At 46.4% G+C, this 19,197-nt stretch overlaps 1 protein-coding gene across 2 annotated transcripts in view; it reads right to left on the reverse strand.

The window, feature by feature from the left end:
• The window catches only part of ppil4 (peptidylprolyl isomerase (cyclophilin)-like 4), a 95,697-nt gene that overhangs the window by 55,375 nt on the left and 21,125 nt on the right, over positions 1–19,197 (reverse strand). For both annotated transcript variants that reach the window (XM_085996771.1, XM_085996770.1), the window contains exon 5: positions 9,211–9,327. In XM_085996771.1, coding sequence (XP_085852897.1) covers positions 9,211–9,327 — 117 coding nt within the window. The remainder of the gene's footprint in view (positions 1–9,210; positions 9,328–19,197) is intronic.

Consider the following 19,197-nt stretch of genomic DNA (forward strand, 5'->3'; position numbering starts at 1 on the left):
AAAAGATACTTACTTGAAGGTCTCTTGAGTACATAGTCATAACGGCACAGAAGGAGGCCATTCAGCCCATCGAGTTCGCACTGGCTCTCTGTAGAGCAATCCAGTCAGTCCCATCCCCCGCTCTATCCCCGTAGCCCTGCAAGTTTATTTCCCTCAAGTGCCTATCCAGTCTCCCCTTGAAAACATTGAGTGTCTCTGCTTCCACCACTTCCGTCAGCAGCGAATTCCAGGTCATCACCACTCGCTGCATAAAAAAGTTTTTCCTCACATCACCCCCTGTAGCTCTTGCCCAAAACCTTAAATCTGTGCCCCCTAGTCCTTGTACCATCAACAAGTGGGAACAGCCTTTCCCCATCTAGCCTATCCAAACCGTCATAATCTTGTACATAAGAACAACATAAGAAACAGGAGCAGGAGTAGGCCAATCGGCCCCTTGAGCCTGTTCCGCCATTCAATAAGATCGTGGCTGATCCAATCTTGGCCTCACCACCACTTTCCCGCTCTCTCCCCATACCCCTTGAAATGTCTGTCAATCTCCGCCTTGAATATATTCAATGACTCCACCTCCACAGCTCTCTGGGGTAGAGAATTCCAAAGATTCACGACCCTCTGAGAGAAGAAATTCCTGCTCATCTCCATCTTAAATGGGCGACCCCTTATTCTGAAACTGTGCCCCCTAGTTCTAGATACCCCCACTAGGGGAAACATCCTCTCAGCATCCACCCTGTCAATCCCCCTCAGAGTCTTATATGTTGCAATAAGATCACCTCTCATTCTTCTAAACGCCAATGAGTACAGGCCCAACCTGCTCAACCTTTCGTCATACGTCAACCCCTTCATCCCATGAATCAACCTAGTGAACCTTCTCTGCACTGCCTCCAATGCAAGTATATCCTTCCTTAAATATGGAGATCAAACCTGTATGCAGTACTCCAGGTGCAGTCTCACCAGTGCCCTGTAAAGTTGCATCAAAACTTCCCTACTTTTATACTCCATACCCCTTGCAATAAAGGCCAACATCCCATTAGCCTTCCTAATTACTTGCTGTACCTGCATGCTAACTTTTTGTGTTTCATGTACTCGGACCACCAGGTCCCTTTGTACCGCAGCATTTTGTAATCTCACTCCATTTAAATAATCATTTGCTTTTGCATTCTTCCTTCCAAAGTGGATAACCTCACATTTTCCCACATTATACTCCATCTGCCAAATTTTTGCCCACTCACTTAACCTATCTATATCCCTGTACACCTCTATCAATTCGCCCCGCAACCTCCTTTGCTCCAATGAAAACAAATCCAGCTTCTCCAACCTGTCCTTGTAGCTAAAATCCTCCATCCCTGGAACCATTCTGGTAAATCTCCTCTGCACCCTCTCAAGGGCCTTCACATCCTTCCTAAAGTGTGGTGACCAGAACAGGACGCAATACTCCAGTTGTGGCCTAACCAGCGCTTTATAAAGGTTCAGCATAACTTCTCTACTTTTGTACTCAATACCTCTATTTATGAAGCCCAAGATCTCATACGCTTTGTTAACCACTCTCTCAATATGTCCTGCCACCTTCAGGGACCTATGCACGTTAACTCCCAGGTCCCTCTGTCCCTGTACACTCTTTACTGTGCCATTAAGTGTATATTGCCTCTCCCTGTTCCTTCAGCCAAAATGCATCACCTCACACTTCTCTGTATTAAATTCCGTCTGCCCATTCTGCTAGCCTTTCTATGTCGATTGATATCATCATCACTGTTTGCCACACCCCCAAGTTTGCTGTCATCGCCAAATTTAGAAATTCTATTCTGTATTCCAATAGCCAGGTCATTTATATATATCAAAAAAATACCCACTGACCCTTGGGAAACACCACTGTCTACCACCCTCCAGTCTGAAAAACAGCCATTTACCACAATTCGCTGTTTTCTGTCCTTAAGCCAATTCCTTATCCAAGCTGCCACTGACCCACCTATTCCATGAGCCTCAATTTTGTTAACCAGCCTTCTATGTGGTACTTTGTCAAACACCTTCCGAAAATCCATGTAGACAACATCCATTGCATTCCCCTCATCAATCCTTTCTGTTACTTCATCAAGAAATTCAATCACAGGAAACTTTGTGCTATCCGGCACCGACCTGTTGCCGTTCCCTCAAAACTGCCGGACACACCAGCGTTAATGTTGAAGCATACGGAGCTTTTCATCTCCGTATCTGACAACAAACACTGTTGCTTAGTAACAGCTTCTAAACAGTCGGCCCGTACCTTGGAAGCGTCTCTCTGAAGCTGTTGCTAAGCTACAGAGGCTTTGCAGAGCCTGACTGTTGGAAAAAAAAAAGCCATGAGAAGAAAAAAAACCTAACAAAACGGCTCTTGATTTTTGCCAGTGGCTCGAGCTTGCCGGACATTTAGCCTCCGGATAACACAAAGTTTCCTGTAATTAGTCAAACTCGATCTGCCTTTTACAAACCCATGTTGGCTCTCCTTAATTAGCTTAAACCTTTCCAAATGCCCGTTAATTTTTTCCTTGATTATCATTTCTAAAACTTTACCCACCACTGATGTTAAACTGACTGGCCTGTAGTTACTAGGATTGTCCTTACACCCTTTCTTGAACAATGGTGTCACACTTGCCACTCTCCAATCCTCAGGCACCTCCCCTGCATCTCGGCAAGATTGGAAAATTATGGCAAGCCCTTCCGCTATCTCCTCCCCCAATTCCCTTAGCAACCTAGGATGCAAGCCATCTGGACCAGGCATCTTGTCCACTCTAAGCATACCCAGCCTTTCTAGTACATCCTATCAATTTTCACCCCTTCCATTGCTTCTACCTTTTCCACTTCTACCGATATTTTGTCAACATCCACCTCCTTAGTAAACACTGATACAAAGTACTCATTGAATATTCTAGCCTTGCCCTGCGCCTCTAAGCAATTATCACCTTCTTTGTCTCTAATAGGCCCCACTCTGTCTCTTACTACCCGCTTACTGTTTACATGCCGGTAGAAGATTTTTGGGTTTCCTTTTATATTAACCGCCATTCTACTCTTATATTCTCTCTTACTTTCATCTTCACATCCCCTCTCAACTTATTGTATTTGGTCTGGTTCTCCCTTGAAGAATTCACCTGACATGCATCATACACCCTCTTTTTTTGTTTCATCATCTTCTCTATGTCCCTCGTCATCCAAGGAGCCCTTGCTTTGGTTCCCTTACCCTTCCTGTTGGAATGTACCTCGCCTGTACTTGGAACATCTCCTCCTTAAAGATCACCCATTGTTCCGTTACAGTTTTTCCTGTCAGTGCTTGGTTCCATTTTACTCTGGCTAGATCCTTTTGCATCCCATTGAAGTTAGCCCTATTCCAGTTTAGAAGTTCCACTCTAGATTGTTCCTTGCTCCTCTCCATTGCTAATCTAAATCTTATGATACAATGATCACTCATACCCAAGTGTTCTCCCACAGTCACTTGCTTGACCTGGCCCACCTTATTCCCCAGCACCAGATCCAGCAATGCCTCCTTCCTAGTTGGACCAAGAACATATTGGTCAAGGAAATTCTCCTGAACACATTTCAGAAATTACTCCCCCTCCTTTCCCTTTACCTTAGCATTATCCCAATCGATATTTGGGTAATTAAAGTCCCCCAATATCATCACTCTATAGCTCTTGCATATCTCTGCGATTTCCCTGCAGATTTGCTCCTCTACCTCCCTCTCACTATTTTGAGGCCTATAAAATACCCCCAATAGCGTGATCATAACCTTTTTGCTCAACTCTAACCAAATGGATTCTGTCCTTGTCCCCTCAAGAACATCCTCCCTTTCCAACACTACAATGTCTTCCTTAATCAGCACTGCCACCCCACCTCCCTTTTTTCATTCCCTATCTTTCCTGAACACCTTGAATATTAAGTGCCCAGTCCCTTCCTGAGGTGCGGTGTCCAGAACTGAATGCAGTACTTCAGATGGGGTCTAACCAGAGCTCTGTACAGCTGTAACATAACTGCCACTCCTTTGTATTCTAGCCCCCTTGAGATAAAGGCCAGCATTGCTCCCTCTAGCACATTAACTCTCTCTTGAATAACACCTATATTATTGCTCCTATTAAGTTGCTTGGTAGAGTATTCCAAACTAAACTATTCACTTTTAACTGGGATAGTCAAGAGTGTGAAAGGCTTAGAGGGTGCAGAATTCTTAAGGTGCATCCAGGAGAGCTTTTTGAGCCAGCATGTAGAAAGTCCTACAAGAGAGGGGGCGGTACTGGACCTAATTCTAGGGAATGTGGCCGGGCAAGTGGTAGAAGTGTTAGTAGGTGAGCACTTTGGTGACAGTGACCATAATTCGGTGAGATTTAAGGTAGTCATGGAAAAGGACAGAGATGGACTGGAAATAAAGGTTCTAAATTGGGGGAAGGCCGATTTTAATATGATAAGGCAGGATCTGGCCAAAGTGGACTGGGATCAGCTACTTGTAGGAAAATCCACATCGGAGCAATGGGAGTCTTTCAGAAAGGAAATTGAGAGAGTACAATGGCAACATGTTCCCGTAAAGGTCAAGGGTGGGACCAACAAGCCCAGGGAACCTTAGATGTCAAGGGATATACGAGAATGGATTAGGAAAAAAAGGGGGGCTTTTGGCAGATACAAAGGACTAAAGACAGAGGAAGCCCTAGAGGAGTATAAAAAGTGCAGGGGGATACTTAAAAAGAAATTAGGAGAGCGAGGAGGGGCCATGAAATAACACTGGCGAGCAAAATAAAGGAAAATCCTAAGGTGTTTTATAAGTATATTAAGGGCAAGAGGATAACTAGGGAAAGAGTAGGGCCCATTAGGGACCAAAGTGGCAATCTGTGTGTGGAGCCAGAAGATGTAGGTGGGGTTTTAAATGAATTTTTTGCATCTGTGTTCACTATGGAGAAGGACGATGTGGACATAGAAATCGGGCAGGGGGACTGTGATATACTTGAACATATTAGCATCGAGAGGGAGCAGGTACTAGCGGTTTTAGCAGGCTTAAAAGTGGATAAATCCCCAGGCCCGGACGAGATGTATCCCAGGCTGCTGTGTGAGGCAAAGGAGGAGATTGCAGGGGCTCTGACACAAATTTTCAGAACCTCTCTGGCCACAGGGGATGTGCCAGAGGACTGGAGAACAAGACGGGTAATAGGGATAAACCAGGGAATTACAGGCCAGTGAGCCTAACATCAGTGGTAGGGAATATATTGGAAAAAATTCTGAGGGACAGAATTAGTCTCCACTTGGAGAGGCAAGGATTAATCAGGGATAGTCAGCATGGCTTTGTCAAGGGAAGATCATGTCTGACCAATTTGATTGAATTTTTCGAGAGGGTGACTAGGTGTGTGGATGAGGGTAGTGCAGTGGATGTGGTATACATGGATTTCAGTAAGGCTTTTGATAAAGTCCCACATAGGAGACTGGTCAAGAAGGTAAGAGCCCATGGGATCCAGGGTGCCTTGGCACATTGGATCCAAAACTGGCTTAGTGGCAGAAGGCAGAGGGTGATGGTCGAAGGTTGTTTTTGTGACTGGAAGCCTGTGTCCAGTGGGGTACCGCAGGGATTGGTGCTGGGTCCCTTGCTGTTTGTGGTCTACATTAATGATTTGGATGTGAATGTAAAAGATATGATCAGTAAGTTCGCAGATGACACGAAAATTGGTAAATAGCGAGGAGGGTAGCCTCAGTCTGCAGGACGATATAGATGGGTTGGTCAGATGGGCAGAAACAGTGGCAAATGGAATTTAACCCTGAAAAGTGTGAGGTGATGCGTTTTGGAGGGACTAACAAGGCAAGGGAATACACAATGAATGGTAAGACCCTAGGAAAGACAGAGGATCAGAGGGACCTTGGTGTGCATGTACATAGATCCCTGAAGGCAGCAGAACAGGTGGATAAGGTGGTTAAAAAGGCATATGGGATACTTGCCTTCATTAGCCGAGGCATAGAATATAAGAGCAGGGAGGTTATGATGGAGCTGTACAAAACGCTGGTTAGGCCACAGCTGGAATACTGTGTGCAGTTCTGGTCGCCACACTATAGGAAGGATGTGATTGCTTTGGAGAGGGTGCAGAGGAGATTCACCAGGATGTTACCTGGGCTGGAGCGCTTCAGCTATGAAGAAAGACTGGACAGGCTGGGGTTGTTTTCCTTGGAGCAGAGAAGGCTGAGGGGGGGACCTGATTGAGGTGTACAAAATTTTGAGGGGCATAGATAGGGTAGATAGAAAGGAACTTTTTCCCTTAGTAGAGGGGTCAATAACAAGGGGGCATAGATTCAAGGTAAGGGGCAGGAGGTTTAGAGGGGATTTGAGGAAGAACTTTTTCACCCAGAGGGTGGTTGGAATCTGGAACTCACTGCCTGAAAGGGTGGTAGAGGCAGGAACCCTCACAACATTCAAGAAGCATTTGGATGAGCACTTGAAATGCCATAGCATACAAGGCTACGGACCAAATGCTGGAAAATGGGATTAGATTAGACAGGGCTTGATGGCCGGCGCGGACGCGATGGGCCGAAGGGCCTCTTTCTGTGCTGTATAACTCTATGACACTTTGACTAAGGAAGGATTTCTTGGTATCTGTTCTAAATTTAGGTTTCACTCATTTCCAATAATTCTACGGTCCTAACTTCTTGGCTTATTTTGAAGTAATAACCAAGGTTTAACCTTATCAATACCATTTAATATGCTTTATATGCTCTATTGAGGTACCCCCTGGATTGTAAAAGCTTAAACTTTTTTCACTGTTCATCCCCTTTACACTTGGGATTGATGTTGCTGATCATTTCTGTACCCTTTCTATTGACTGGCATGGTATCCGACACACAATATTCTTTCTGACCAGTGCATTGTAAACATTAACATAACCTCTGTGCGCTTAGGTTCCAGCATTCAGGTTCCAGCATTCAGTTAACAGTTTTAATAATTTCTCAACATTAAGTGTCCACCATTACTCCCTGTCATCTGCTGATTCAGTACCACTCTCGCCTCAAAGTTAGAAGGTCGTGGGTTCAAGTCCCGCTCCAGAGACTTGAGCCATAATCGAGGCTGACATTTCAAGTGCAGTTCTGAGGGAGTGATGCACTGTCTTTCGGATGAGGCGTTAGACCGACGCCCCGAACCGAGGCCCCGTCTGCCCTCTCAGGTGAAAGATCCCACTATTTCTTAGAAGAGCAGGCGAGTTCTCCCCGGTGTCCTGGCCAATATTTATCCCTCAACCAACATCATTAAAACAGATTACAACGGCCCAGAAATTCGGGTCTCCACGGGTGAGTATGCACGGGGTACTCACCCGTAAGCCCAATGGAAGTGCCGGTTTCGTGCATGCACTGCGCATGCGCGGGAAACCGGCACTTCCGTTCCCCTGAAAGAAGGGGTTCAGAAGTTGAACGCGTGTGCAGGAGAGGCTGCGCGTGCGCATCGAACTTACGTTTTTTTTGCAGGTTTTCCCGGTCTCCAGAAGTTAGACATGTAAAAAGCAGTCGCAAGGCCTGCTTTTTACAAGGTAAGTGGTGAATTAATTAAAATTAAAACATTTTTTCCACAAGTTTATTATTTTTAAATACTTTAAAGAAAGGTTTTTAGCCCCGTTAGAAAATTGAATTAATTTTTTCAAAAATTTAAATGATTGTTTAAAATATCATGTAATTTATAGTTTATTTTTAAAATGTGATGGTTTTTTAAAATTTATTTGAAGAGTTAGTGATGTTTTGGGGCTTATAGGGCTAAAAATTGAGTAGCGCCCCGGAAATATTAGCACCCCGCGCTGGAAATTGAGTGGTTGCGCCCCAAGAGGGAAGTGGGGCGCTACTGGAAGCACCCCGCCTCCCTCTTGGGGCGCTGCGAGTGAATATCGTAGTGCTACGTGCCGCAGTGCCACACGCAGGCCTTCCTCCCCTTCTTAAAGAGGAGGGGCCTTGTGCAGCACGACCTGGGGCCCAGCTGGGCCCCCGGGGATCGGGAGTGCAGGCAAAAGAGCCCGGCACCCAAGAGAAGTGCCGGGCTCTTGGAGTGCAGCCGGCACTCCACGGGGGGTTTCAGGAGGCCGGGGATGGGAGCGCAGGCAGGTGCTGGCAGGCGGCCAGCAACAAAAATGGCCGCCCCGCACCTTGCCTTTAAATTGCGCTTCCCCGGCCGCAGGTACGCCCCCCCTGACCGTCGGACATGGTGTGCGGCGGTAAATCAGGGGGCGCTCCTGAAGATCGTGGCCAGGGCGTGAGCGGGGCGCTGCGCACACCAATGATGTCATCGCCAGCGGCGCAGCGCCACAGGGCACTACTGGTTAGCGCCACCACGAACGTCCTGCTGAATTTTGCGGGAGGCGTGGGCAGTGCCGCGCCCGGGCGCTAGTTGGTTTGCGCCCCACTTAGCGCCCTCTTAAGACGCTAATGGGTGGCACTACGAACTGAATTTTCCCCCCATCGTATTTATAGGTTTGACAACTTATGAATGAAGCATTCCCTGCTCCGATTGGCTCCCCATGGCCCACGTGATCCCAGGGGACGCATCGAACTAACTGCGCCCCATGGATACGCAAGCACTGCGCGCCGGCAGTTGGAGGAGGCCCAGGATCGGAATCCCACGTGGGCCCACAGCTCAACGGCCGGTGCGGTAGGTAAGTGTAGGTCGGGGGCTTGCACCCGCGGGAAGCCCCCGACCCGAATTTCTGGGCCATGGTCATTTATCTCACTGTTGTTTATCGGACCTTGCTGTGTGCAAATTTCCTACATTTCAACATGACTACACTTCAAAAGTATTTCATTGACTGTAAAGCACTTTGGGACATCGTGAGGTTGTGAAAGTTACTATATAAATGCAAGTCTTTCTTTTATTCTTTTCATTCATTCATTAAGTACTTATGTCGTCCATGTTTTGAACCTGTACTTCACATTTATGAGTGTTATAAACTTCATCTATCAAGCTGCAACTGCATAACTGATCTAAATTATCCAACACACCTTTTGGTTCATCTGGCCTCCACTGTTCCCAGGTGCTTTTACAGCAAGGTCACAAAGCTGCTGACTCAAAACATTTCAAAAGGATAACATTCCTCCAGCCTCCTGTGGGGTGTGGATGATGGCAGGATGGATAAATAATTTCTCTTCACACTTGTGGATTAGGAAGCATTGAATAGCTTGGAACGCATTCTCCATACTTCCCAAAACACATTAAGGCCCTTTAAAAGGGGTTACCAGCATTAGTTTCTTTACCATCTCCAGCAGAATGGCCCGTGTGTTTGCTTCCTTCTCTGCCAGCACCTCTTCAACTTCTTCTGCAGTTTTTCCCTGGGCATCATCTATCTCTTCATCAGCTCCTATTCTGCCACTCTAAACAGAAACATAAAAAACAAGTTTTTAAAATCAAAACATTATTCGTACTGAATAAAGCTGAAGGCATGCAAGAACACACACACTCCTCTTCATATACTGTAGGGATTTGGTTCTAACGCCAGCACTCCAGAAAGACATGTCACTCACTTCACTTTTAACCATTTTCATTTAAGTGCCCTGTGGCCATGATCACAACACCATATTATTCAGTGCGATCCGGTCACAGCACTTTCAGTAACATCCTTTGGTTTAGCAATATTGGTTGTCATTTTGTTCACTTTGTTTATTGCTATTCCACCCTCATTTGACACATGCTAAAGTGCCCAAGATCTTTAGTTAGTCCTAGCCATACACAATGTTTATTTTGTTTCCAGTCCACAGTACTTCATATTTATTTGTCTGTAATAAATTTCACCTGCCACTCAGTTGCCCATTTAGATTTTATCCTTTTGCAAATCTGGCTACTTCCTCTAACTCAATTATAACCCCAGGTTTAGCATCATCTGTGAATGGAAGCAATTTGTATTGTTTCCAAGTCAATGAAATGGATGGAGAACAGAGAAAAATACACACTCACGAGCTAAATAAACAGGGCTCAGAACTGTTCACTAGGCACTGTTAAAACCGATTAGCTCCCTGTATAAAGGCGATTGGCTAATCTTCACTGCCACATCCCATTGGGCCTATTGCACTGGCAACCTTGCCACTCCTGTCTCGGACTGGTCTTGATGAGGCGGAAGTATTTTTATGAATCTGCCAGCAGAGATGCACGCATCCCTCTCGTCAGTCAGCTCAAGGCTATTCCTTCTCCATGAATCTCAAATGAACCCGAGTGCCTTCTCTGCACGGCTTTAGAACACGTAAGTTTCCACTGTCCATTCTCTATTGTGTTGTTTCTTTTTAAACTGAAATGGTTCCAGTAGAGGGGGAGGGTGAACAGCCAGTTGTCATGGTGCATATTGGTACCAACGATATAGGTAAAAAACGGGATGAGGTCCTAAAAGCTGAATATAGGGAGTTAGGAGGTAAATTAAAAAAATAGGACCTCAAAGGTAGTAATCTCAGGATTCCTACCAGTGCCACGTGCTAGTCAGAGTAGAAATAGAAGGATATTTCAGATGAATATGTGGCTAGAGGAATGGTGCAAGGGGGAGGGATTCAAATTCCTGGGGCATTGGAACTGGTTCTGGAGGAGGTGGGACCAGTACAAACTGGACGGTTTGCACCTGGGCGGGATCGGGACCGATGTCCTAAGGGGAGTTTTTGCTAGTGCCGTTGGGGAGGGTTTAAACTAAAATGGCAGGGGGTTGGGAACCTGTGCAGGGAGATAGAGGAAAAGGAAGCAAGGATAGAAACAAAAGACAGGAAGGAGAAAAGCAAAAGTGGAAGGTAGAGAAATCAAGGGTGTAAATCAAACAGGGCTACAGTAAATAATAATAATTCTAAAAGGACGAAGAGTGTTAAAAAAAAAAAGCCTGAAGGCTTTGTCTTAATGCGAGGAGCATTCGTAATAAGGTGGATGAATTAGCTGCGCAAATAGATGTAAACGGATATGATATAATTGGGATTACAGAGACATGGCTCCAGGGTGACCAAGGCTGGGAATTCAATATCATGGGGTATTCAATATTCAGGAAGGACAGGCAAAAAGGAAAAGGAGGTGGGGTAGCATTGCTGGTTAAAGAGATTACCACAATACAGGAAACTTTTTTTTATCCGGCACAGACGGGACCGACATGGTGCCGGTTCATCAAAAATTCCGGATAACCGAACACTATAGTAAAAGATAGGGAGAGCTGACAGCTCCGTATAAAGCAACAAACAACCGTAGAACAATGAACACAAGTTTCAAGCGTCTCTGTAGCTTAGCAACAGCTGCAACCACACCCTTGCACAGCACAGATGGAAGAAGGCAAATAAATATGAAGTAAAACCTACTCCTGAATTTTGCCGGTTAACCGAGATTTCCGGTTATTTAGGTGCCGGTAAATCAAAAGCTTCCTGTAGTAAGGAAGGATATTAGCTCTGATGACGTGGAATCTGTATGGGTAGAGCTGAGAAATACCAAGGGGCAGAACGTTAGTGGGAGTTGTATACAGACCCCCAAACAGTAATGCTGAGGTTGGGGATGGCATTAAATGGGAAATTAGAGATGTGTGCAATAAGGGCACAGCAGTTATCATGGGTGACTTTAATCTACATACAGATTGGGCTAACCAAATTAGTAACAATACTGTGGAGGAGGAATTCCTAGAGTGTATACGGGATGGTTTCCTGGACCAATATGTCGAGGAACCAACTAGAGATCGGCCATCTTAGACTGGGCATTATGTAATGAGAAAGGATTAATTAGCAATCTTGTTGTGCGAGGCCCCTTGGGGAGGAGCGATCATAATATGATAGAATTCTTCATTAAAATGGAGAGTGAAGTAGTTGACTCAGAGACTAGGGTCCTGAATTTAAATAAAGGAAACTATGATGGTATGAGGCGCGAGTTGGCTAGGATGGATTGGGGAGCGTTACTTAAAGGGTTGATGGTGGATAGGCAATGGCAAACATTTAAAGATCGCATGGATAAACTACAGAATTTGTTCATCCCTGTTTGGCATAAAAATAAAACAAAAAAGGTGACTTAACCGTAGCTAACAAGGGAAATTAGGGATGGCATAAGGTCCAAGGAGAGGACATATAAATTGGCAAGAAAAAGCAGCAAACCTGAGGATTGGGAGCAGTTTAGGATTCAGCAAAGGAGGACAAAGGGATTAATTAAGATGGGGAAAATAGAATATGAGAGTAAGCTTGCAGGGAACATAAAAACTGACTGTAAAAGCTTCTATAGATATGTGAAGAGAAAAAGATTGGTGAAGTCATGCGTAGGTCCCTTGCAGTCAGAATCAGGGGATTTATAATGGGGAACAAAGAAATGGCAGACCAATTAAATACATACTTTGGTTCTGTCTTCACAAAGGAGGACACAAATAACCTCCCAGAGATGTCGGGGAACATAGGGTCTAATGAGAGAGAGGAATTGAATGAAATCAGTATTTGTAGGGAAATGGTGTTAGGGAAATTGACGGGATTGAAGATCGATAAATCCCCAGGGCCTGATAATCTACATCCTAGGGTACTTAAGGAAGTGGCCCTAGAAATAGTAGATGCATTGCTGGTCATCTTCCAAAATTCTATAGACTCTGGAACAGTTCCCATGGATTGGAGGGTAGCTAATGTAACCCCACTATTTAAAAAAGGTGGTAGAGAGAAAACAGGGAATTATAGACCGGTAAGCCTGACATTGGTAGTGGGAAAAATGCTAGAGTCCATTATAAAAGATGTAATAGCAGAGCACTTGGAAAATAGTGACAGGATCGGACAAAGTCAACATGGATTTACAAAAGGTAAATCATGCTTGACTAATCTACTGAATTTTTTGAGGATGTAACTGGTAGAAATAGATAAGGGAGAACCAGTGGATGTGGTGTATTTGGACTTTCAGAAGGCTTTCGATAAGGTCGCGCATAAGAGATTAGTGTGCAAGTTAAAGCACATGGTATTGGGGGTAAGGTACTGACTTGGATAGAGAACTGGTTGGCAGACAGGAAGCAAAGAGTTGGAATAAACGGGTCTTTTCCCGAGTGGCAGGCAGTGACTAGTGGGGTACCGCAGGGATCGGTGCTAGGACCCCAGCTATTCACAATATATATTAATGATCTAGACGAGGGAACCAGATGGAATATCTCCAAGTTTGCAGGCGAGACAAAGCTGGGTGGGTGTGTGTGCTGTGAAGAGGATGCAGAGAAACTCTAGTATGATTTGGACAGGTTGGGTGATTGGGCAGATGCATGGCAGATGCAGTATAATGTGAATAAATGCGAGGTTATCCACTTTGGTGGCAAAAACAGGAAGACAGATTATTATCTGAACGGCAAGATTGGGAAAAGGGGACGTGCAACGAGACCTGGGTGTCCTTGTGCACCAGTCACTGAAGGTAAGCATGCAGGTGCAGCAGGTGGTTAAGAAGGCAAATGGTATGTTGGCCTTCATAGCGAGAGGATTCGAATACAGGAGCAAGGATGTCTTGCTACAGTTGTACAGGGCCTTCGTGTGACCACACCTTGAGTATTGTGTGCAGTTTTGGTCGCCTTATCTGAGGAAGGATGTTCTTGCCATGGAGGGAGTGCAGCAAAGATTCACCAGACTGATACCTGGGATGGCAGGAATGACGTATGAAGAGAGATTGGGTCGATTAGGCTTATATTAGCTAGAGTTTAGAAGAATGAGAGGGGACCTCATTGAAACTTATAAAATTCTAACAGGACTAGACAGACTAGATGCAGGAAGGATGTTCCCGATGGCGAGGGAGTCCAGAACCAGGGATCACAGTCTAAGGATAAGGGGTAAGCCATTTAGGACAGAGATGAGGAGGAATTTCTTCACCCAGAGAATGGTGAACCTGTGGAATTCTGTACCACAGAAGGCAGTTGAGGCCAATTCATTATATATATTCAAGAAGGAGTTAGATATATTTCTTAAGGCTAAAGGGATGAAGGGATATAGGGAGAAAGCAGGGACAGGGTACTGAATTTGGATGATCAGCCATGATATCATTAAATGGCAGAACAGGCTTGAGGGGTCGAATGGCCTACTCCTGCTCCTATCTTCTATGTTTCTATATTACCATAGAGACCTTAGTCTGTGCTTCAAAAAGTGAAAGGGCTAAAACACTGACTGAAGTGCCAGGTAAAAAATTCAGCCAGCTGTCATGAAAAAATTGGGCAAGTTCTCTGGAAAAAAAAGAGAAGGTTGAGAGATGACACAATTGCTGTTTTTAGGGATCTAAAGGGACTGGATAATGTTGGCCATGACAAACTGTTTCACCTTATCCAGAACAGTAGAACCAGAGGACACAGCCTGCGCTTGAAGGAAGTACATTTAAAACTAAGCTGTGGAAACAATATTTCGGTGAGCGAGTGGTCAATCTATGGAACAGGCTCCCTCGGGAGTCGGTAGAAGCAGTTAGTATTGATTCATTCAAATGCAAATTATATATATTTCTTTCAAAAAATAACATTTTGGGATACAGTATATGAGTAATTTGAGACATGACATGTGTTAAGTGTAGCGTGCTTGGGAGGAACAGGTGACTTTGGACTTGTGGTTCCCAAAGCTTTTCACCACAGGGGGATTTTCCTCACCTCATGTCTGTTGTAGACTAATTGATTGCTGTGATGAGTCAACAACTCCATTACTGTTTTATCGAGCAACTACCAGGATGGTAGAAGGCAAACTGAATGGACCGTGGTCTTTTTTCAATCTAGCAATTCCGATATTCCTATATGGCACATGCACGATGGGCCAAATGGCCTCCTTCTGTGCTATATGATTCTATTCTATGATTATCTATGTGATGCACAAGTTAGAAAAAATACTGATCATATTCAGACTTATGGATTGCTTCATCCCAACTCATTTACATTTTTAACACCAACTCCACTGTAAACTGAGTTGTTTTAGTGACTTCCAATAGTCAGAGCAAGTCTGAGCCACCAAAGAGCACAGGACAGCCGCTGTACATTTCTACACCTTTGTAATGTTACTTTTAGGGGAGTAACTTATAATCTTGATTTTTACAACTTTTGAAGGCGGTTTCATATTTACAAACGAAAAAAAGTCAAAAACGTTCAAAGGCTTTTGAAAACACAGAATACAATAGAAAACTGCTGACAGGAGTAACAGAATACACAGTATATATATTTTTAATTACATCTACAGGCACTTCCTGTCAACTTATCCAATTTTAAATTCCTATGTCGAAATTTAGAATGGAAATTGCCTTTGTAAACTTATCGGCCCAGATATTCCGATTCCTACGGCTGTGAACCCACCCGTAGGGACATCGGAAATGCCGGTTTCAGGCAGTTCCGCTTTTTGGAGACCCTCCGCCAGCAAAAAGCCCTTGCAATTCTTACGTCTGGTAAAAGCAGGCGTAAGGCCTGCTTTTACCAGGATAAGAGTTGGAAAAAGTAAACAATATAAAAAAATGTCACTGATTTATCATTTAAAAATACTTTTAAAAAATAAGTTTATTTTTAGCCCCGTAAAAAACTTTACTTCTTTCAAAAAATTAAATTTTTGTTTAAAATATTTAATTTATTGTAATTTCAAGTCATTTTAAAAATGTGATTTTTTTTTTATTTACTATGTTTTTGGGGTGATCTCCATTCATATATTTGACAGGTCTTCCAGTCAAGTGTATGAAGGTAGATTCCCTTCTTTGACTGGCTCCCCATAGCCCACGTGATCCCAGGGATGCTGCAAACTACATGCGCCTCTGGGATATGTGGGCCCTGTGCACTTGGAGTTTGGAGAGGCCCAGGAGCGGAAGCGTGTGCGTCCCGGGAGCCCTCAGCGTAGGCCTGCGATCAGAAAATATGGGCCATTACTTACTCTCATCCTCCAGAAGAGGCACTGCAGCGCCACTGCTGGTAGGAAGTGTAATTTTTTAATTCGTTCATGGGATGTGGGCGTCGCCAACATTTATTGCCCATCCCTAATTGCCCTTGAGGAGGTGGTGAGCCGCCTTCTTGAACCACTGCAGTCCGTGTGGTGAAGGTGCTCCCACAGTGCTGTTAGGGAGGGAGTTCCAGGAGTTTGACCCAGTGACTACGAAGGATCAGCGATATACTTCCAAGTCAGGATGGTGTGTGACTTGTAGGGGAACTTGGAGGTGGTGGTGTTCCCATGCACCTGCTGCCCTTGTCCTTCTAGGTGGTAGAGGTCGCGGGTTTGGGAGGTGCTGCCAACGAAGCCTTGACGAGTTGTGCAGTGCATCTTGCAGATGGTACTCACTGCAGCCACATTGGAGGGAGTGAATGTTTAAGGTGGTGGATGGGGTGCCAATCAAGCGGGCTGCTTTGTCTTGGATAGTGTCGAGTTTCTTGAGTGATGTTGGAGCCGCACTCATCCAGGCAAGAGTATTTATTCCATCACACTCCTGACTTGTGCCTTGTAGATGGTGGAAAGGCTTTGGGAGTCAAGAGGTGAGACACTTGCCGCAGAATACCCAGTCTCTGACCTGCTCTTGTTCCACAGTATTTATGTGGCTGGTCCAGTTAAGTTTCTGGTCAATGGTGACCCTGTGGTAAACCACTGTCGTTCACTGTGTTCACTATTGTTGTTGTTGTTGTCGTTCACTCTTGTTTCACTGTTATGCCTGACTATGCCTCAGCTGACTCCGCCCTTGGCTACCTGGTATAAGGACGGCCGCATGGCAGCTCTCTGGCATTCGGTCGTCCACTAGAGGCATAGTCCTGATCTGTTTGAAGTGCAATTCAGTAGTTAATAAAAGCCTGTCGTTCTAAACTCTGCTCAGCCTTTTATTAGAATTGATAGCGCATCAATTTTATTAACTACTGAAAAAAAAAATAATAACGATGCTGCAGATACTTAAGATCAAGTGCCTGGAACTCGACCCGCAAGAACCGGACTCGACTGCTAAGTTCTCGCACTGGCTGAACTGTTCTGAGTCTTTTCTGGCTGCATCCGGCGAGACCGTCGCCGCCAAGCTCAGGGTGCTGAATTCTAAAGTAAACCACCGAGCTTTTGCCCTTATCCGGGACGCTACGAGCTACCAGGGGGCTATCGACATTTTGAAGGAGCAATATGCACGCCCGGTCAACTATGTTTACGCAAGACATCTCCTGGGGTCTCGCAAACAACAGCCCGGGGAACCCACAGAAGCATACATACGGGCGCTGAAGGAACTCGGCCGAGCCTGCGAATGCAAGCAAGTATCAGCCACGGAACATACGGAGGAGCTCATCCGGGACGCCCTCGTTGCGGGCCTCAGGTCCACTCACACACGGCAGCGACTGCTGGAAAGTAGCGAGCTCGACCTGAAGAAGGCGATTTCACTCACCCTTTCGTTGGACGTAGCCCATCGGAACATGGAGGCCTACTCCCCGGACCGCGCGGCCGCCTCATGGATGTCGCAGCCGCTGCCATCTTGGGACGCGGCGCCGCCCCGGGCCCCGGCCCCAACTGCTGCAGCGATGTCCCACCCGAGCCAGAAATGTTATTTCTGTGGCCAAACCAAACACCCCAGGGCGCGCTGCCCGGTGAAAAACGCGGTCTGCTCTGCCTGCGGTAAGAAGGGACACTACGCTGGCGTCTGCAGAAGTCAGAAGACCCCTACCTCCAGCAGCGCCGCGTGCGATTCGTGGGAGCGGCCATCTTGCCTTCCTCCAGCCTCGTGGGGATCGGGATCGTCATGGGCGCCGCCATTTTGTCCTTCTTCTCCGACGCCGCCATTTTGCCAACGGGCCCCCGACTCACCCACCACCTCACTGGGGTTCTACAGCGACGCTCCAGACTCCACAGCGGCCTCCATTACGCTGGATCAATCCAGACCCCATCAGCTAGCCAGGTCCACGATGGACATCCAGGTAAATGGCCGCGCCACAACTTGCCTTTTTGATTCCGGGAGCACGGAGAGCTTCATACACCCTGATACGGTACGGCATTATTCCCTCTTGGTCCGGCCAACGCGCCATCGGATTTCCATGGCCTCAAAATCTCACTCAGCAGACGTCGGCGGCTACTGCGTAGTGACCCTCTCGGTGAAGGGCTCCGTTTATAAAAATGTAAAGCTATTCGTCCTGCCACATCTCTGCGCTGCCGTTCTACTGGGGTTGGACTTTCATTGTCACTTTAAGAGTGTCACCTTGACATACGGTGGACCTCTTCCCCCGCTCACTGTCTGCAACCAGCAGTTTTTAAATTGCCCGCCGCGCCCCACCTGTAGTCTCTCCACCCTCAAAATCACCCCCCCTCCCCTGTTCGCTAACCTCACCCGCGAGTGCAAGCCTATCGCCACAAAGAGCAGGCGATACAGCACCGGGGACAGATCCTTCATAAGATCTGAGGTGACGCGGCTCCTGAAAGAGGGGATTATTGAGGATAGTACCAGCCCCTGGCGAGCTCAGGTGGTAGTCGTTAAGACCGGCAACAAGCGGCGCCTGGTCATTGACTACAGCCAGACTATCAACAAGTACACCCAGTTGGACGCATACCCTCTCCCCCGCATAGCCGACATGGTTAATAAGATAGCGCAATATCGCGTTTTCTCAACCATTGACCTCAAGGCAGCATACCACCAAATCCCTATCCGCCCTGAGGACCGCCAGTACACAGCTTTCGAGGCAAACGGCCGTCTTTTTCACTTCCTCAGGGTTCCTTTCGGCGTCACCAACGGTGTCTCCGTCTTCCAGAGGGAGATGGACCGGATGGTCGACGAGAATGCGTTACAGGCCACGTTTCCCTACCTGGACAACGTGACCATCTGCGGCCATGACCTGCAGGACCATGACGCCAATCTTGATAAGTTCCTTCGCAGGGCCCAACTCCTAAACCTCACGTACAACAAGGAAAAGTGCATATTCCGCACAGCCCGCCTCGCTATCCTTGGTTGCGTGGTGGAACACGGAGTCATCGGTCCTGACCCTGACCGGATGCGCCCATTGATGGAACTTCCCCTGCCCCACTGTCTCAAGGCCCTCAAAAGGTGCCTGGGCTTCTTTTCCTATTACGCCCAGTGGGTCCCTCATTATGCGGACAAAGCCCGTCCACTTATCAAGTCCACTTCCTTCCCCCTGACGGCGGAGGCCCGCTCAGCCTTTCACCGTATAAAAGATGACATTGCCAAGGCCACCATGCACTCGGTAGACGAGTCCATCCCCTTCCAGGTGGAGAGCGATGCATCCGACTTTGCCCTGGCCGCTACCCTTAACCAGGCGGGAAGACCCGTGGCCTTTTTTTCACGAACCCTCCAGGGCTCCGAACTCAGACACTCCTCTGTGGAAAAAGAGGCCC

Source organism: Somniosus microcephalus, chromosome 9 (genome assembly GCF_052327205.1).
Source record: "Somniosus microcephalus isolate GS21.2 chromosome 9, FLI_Smic_1.0, whole genome shotgun sequence".
In the NCBI taxonomy this organism is placed as follows: Eukaryota; Metazoa; Chordata; class Chondrichthyes; order Squaliformes; family Somniosidae; genus Somniosus; species Somniosus microcephalus.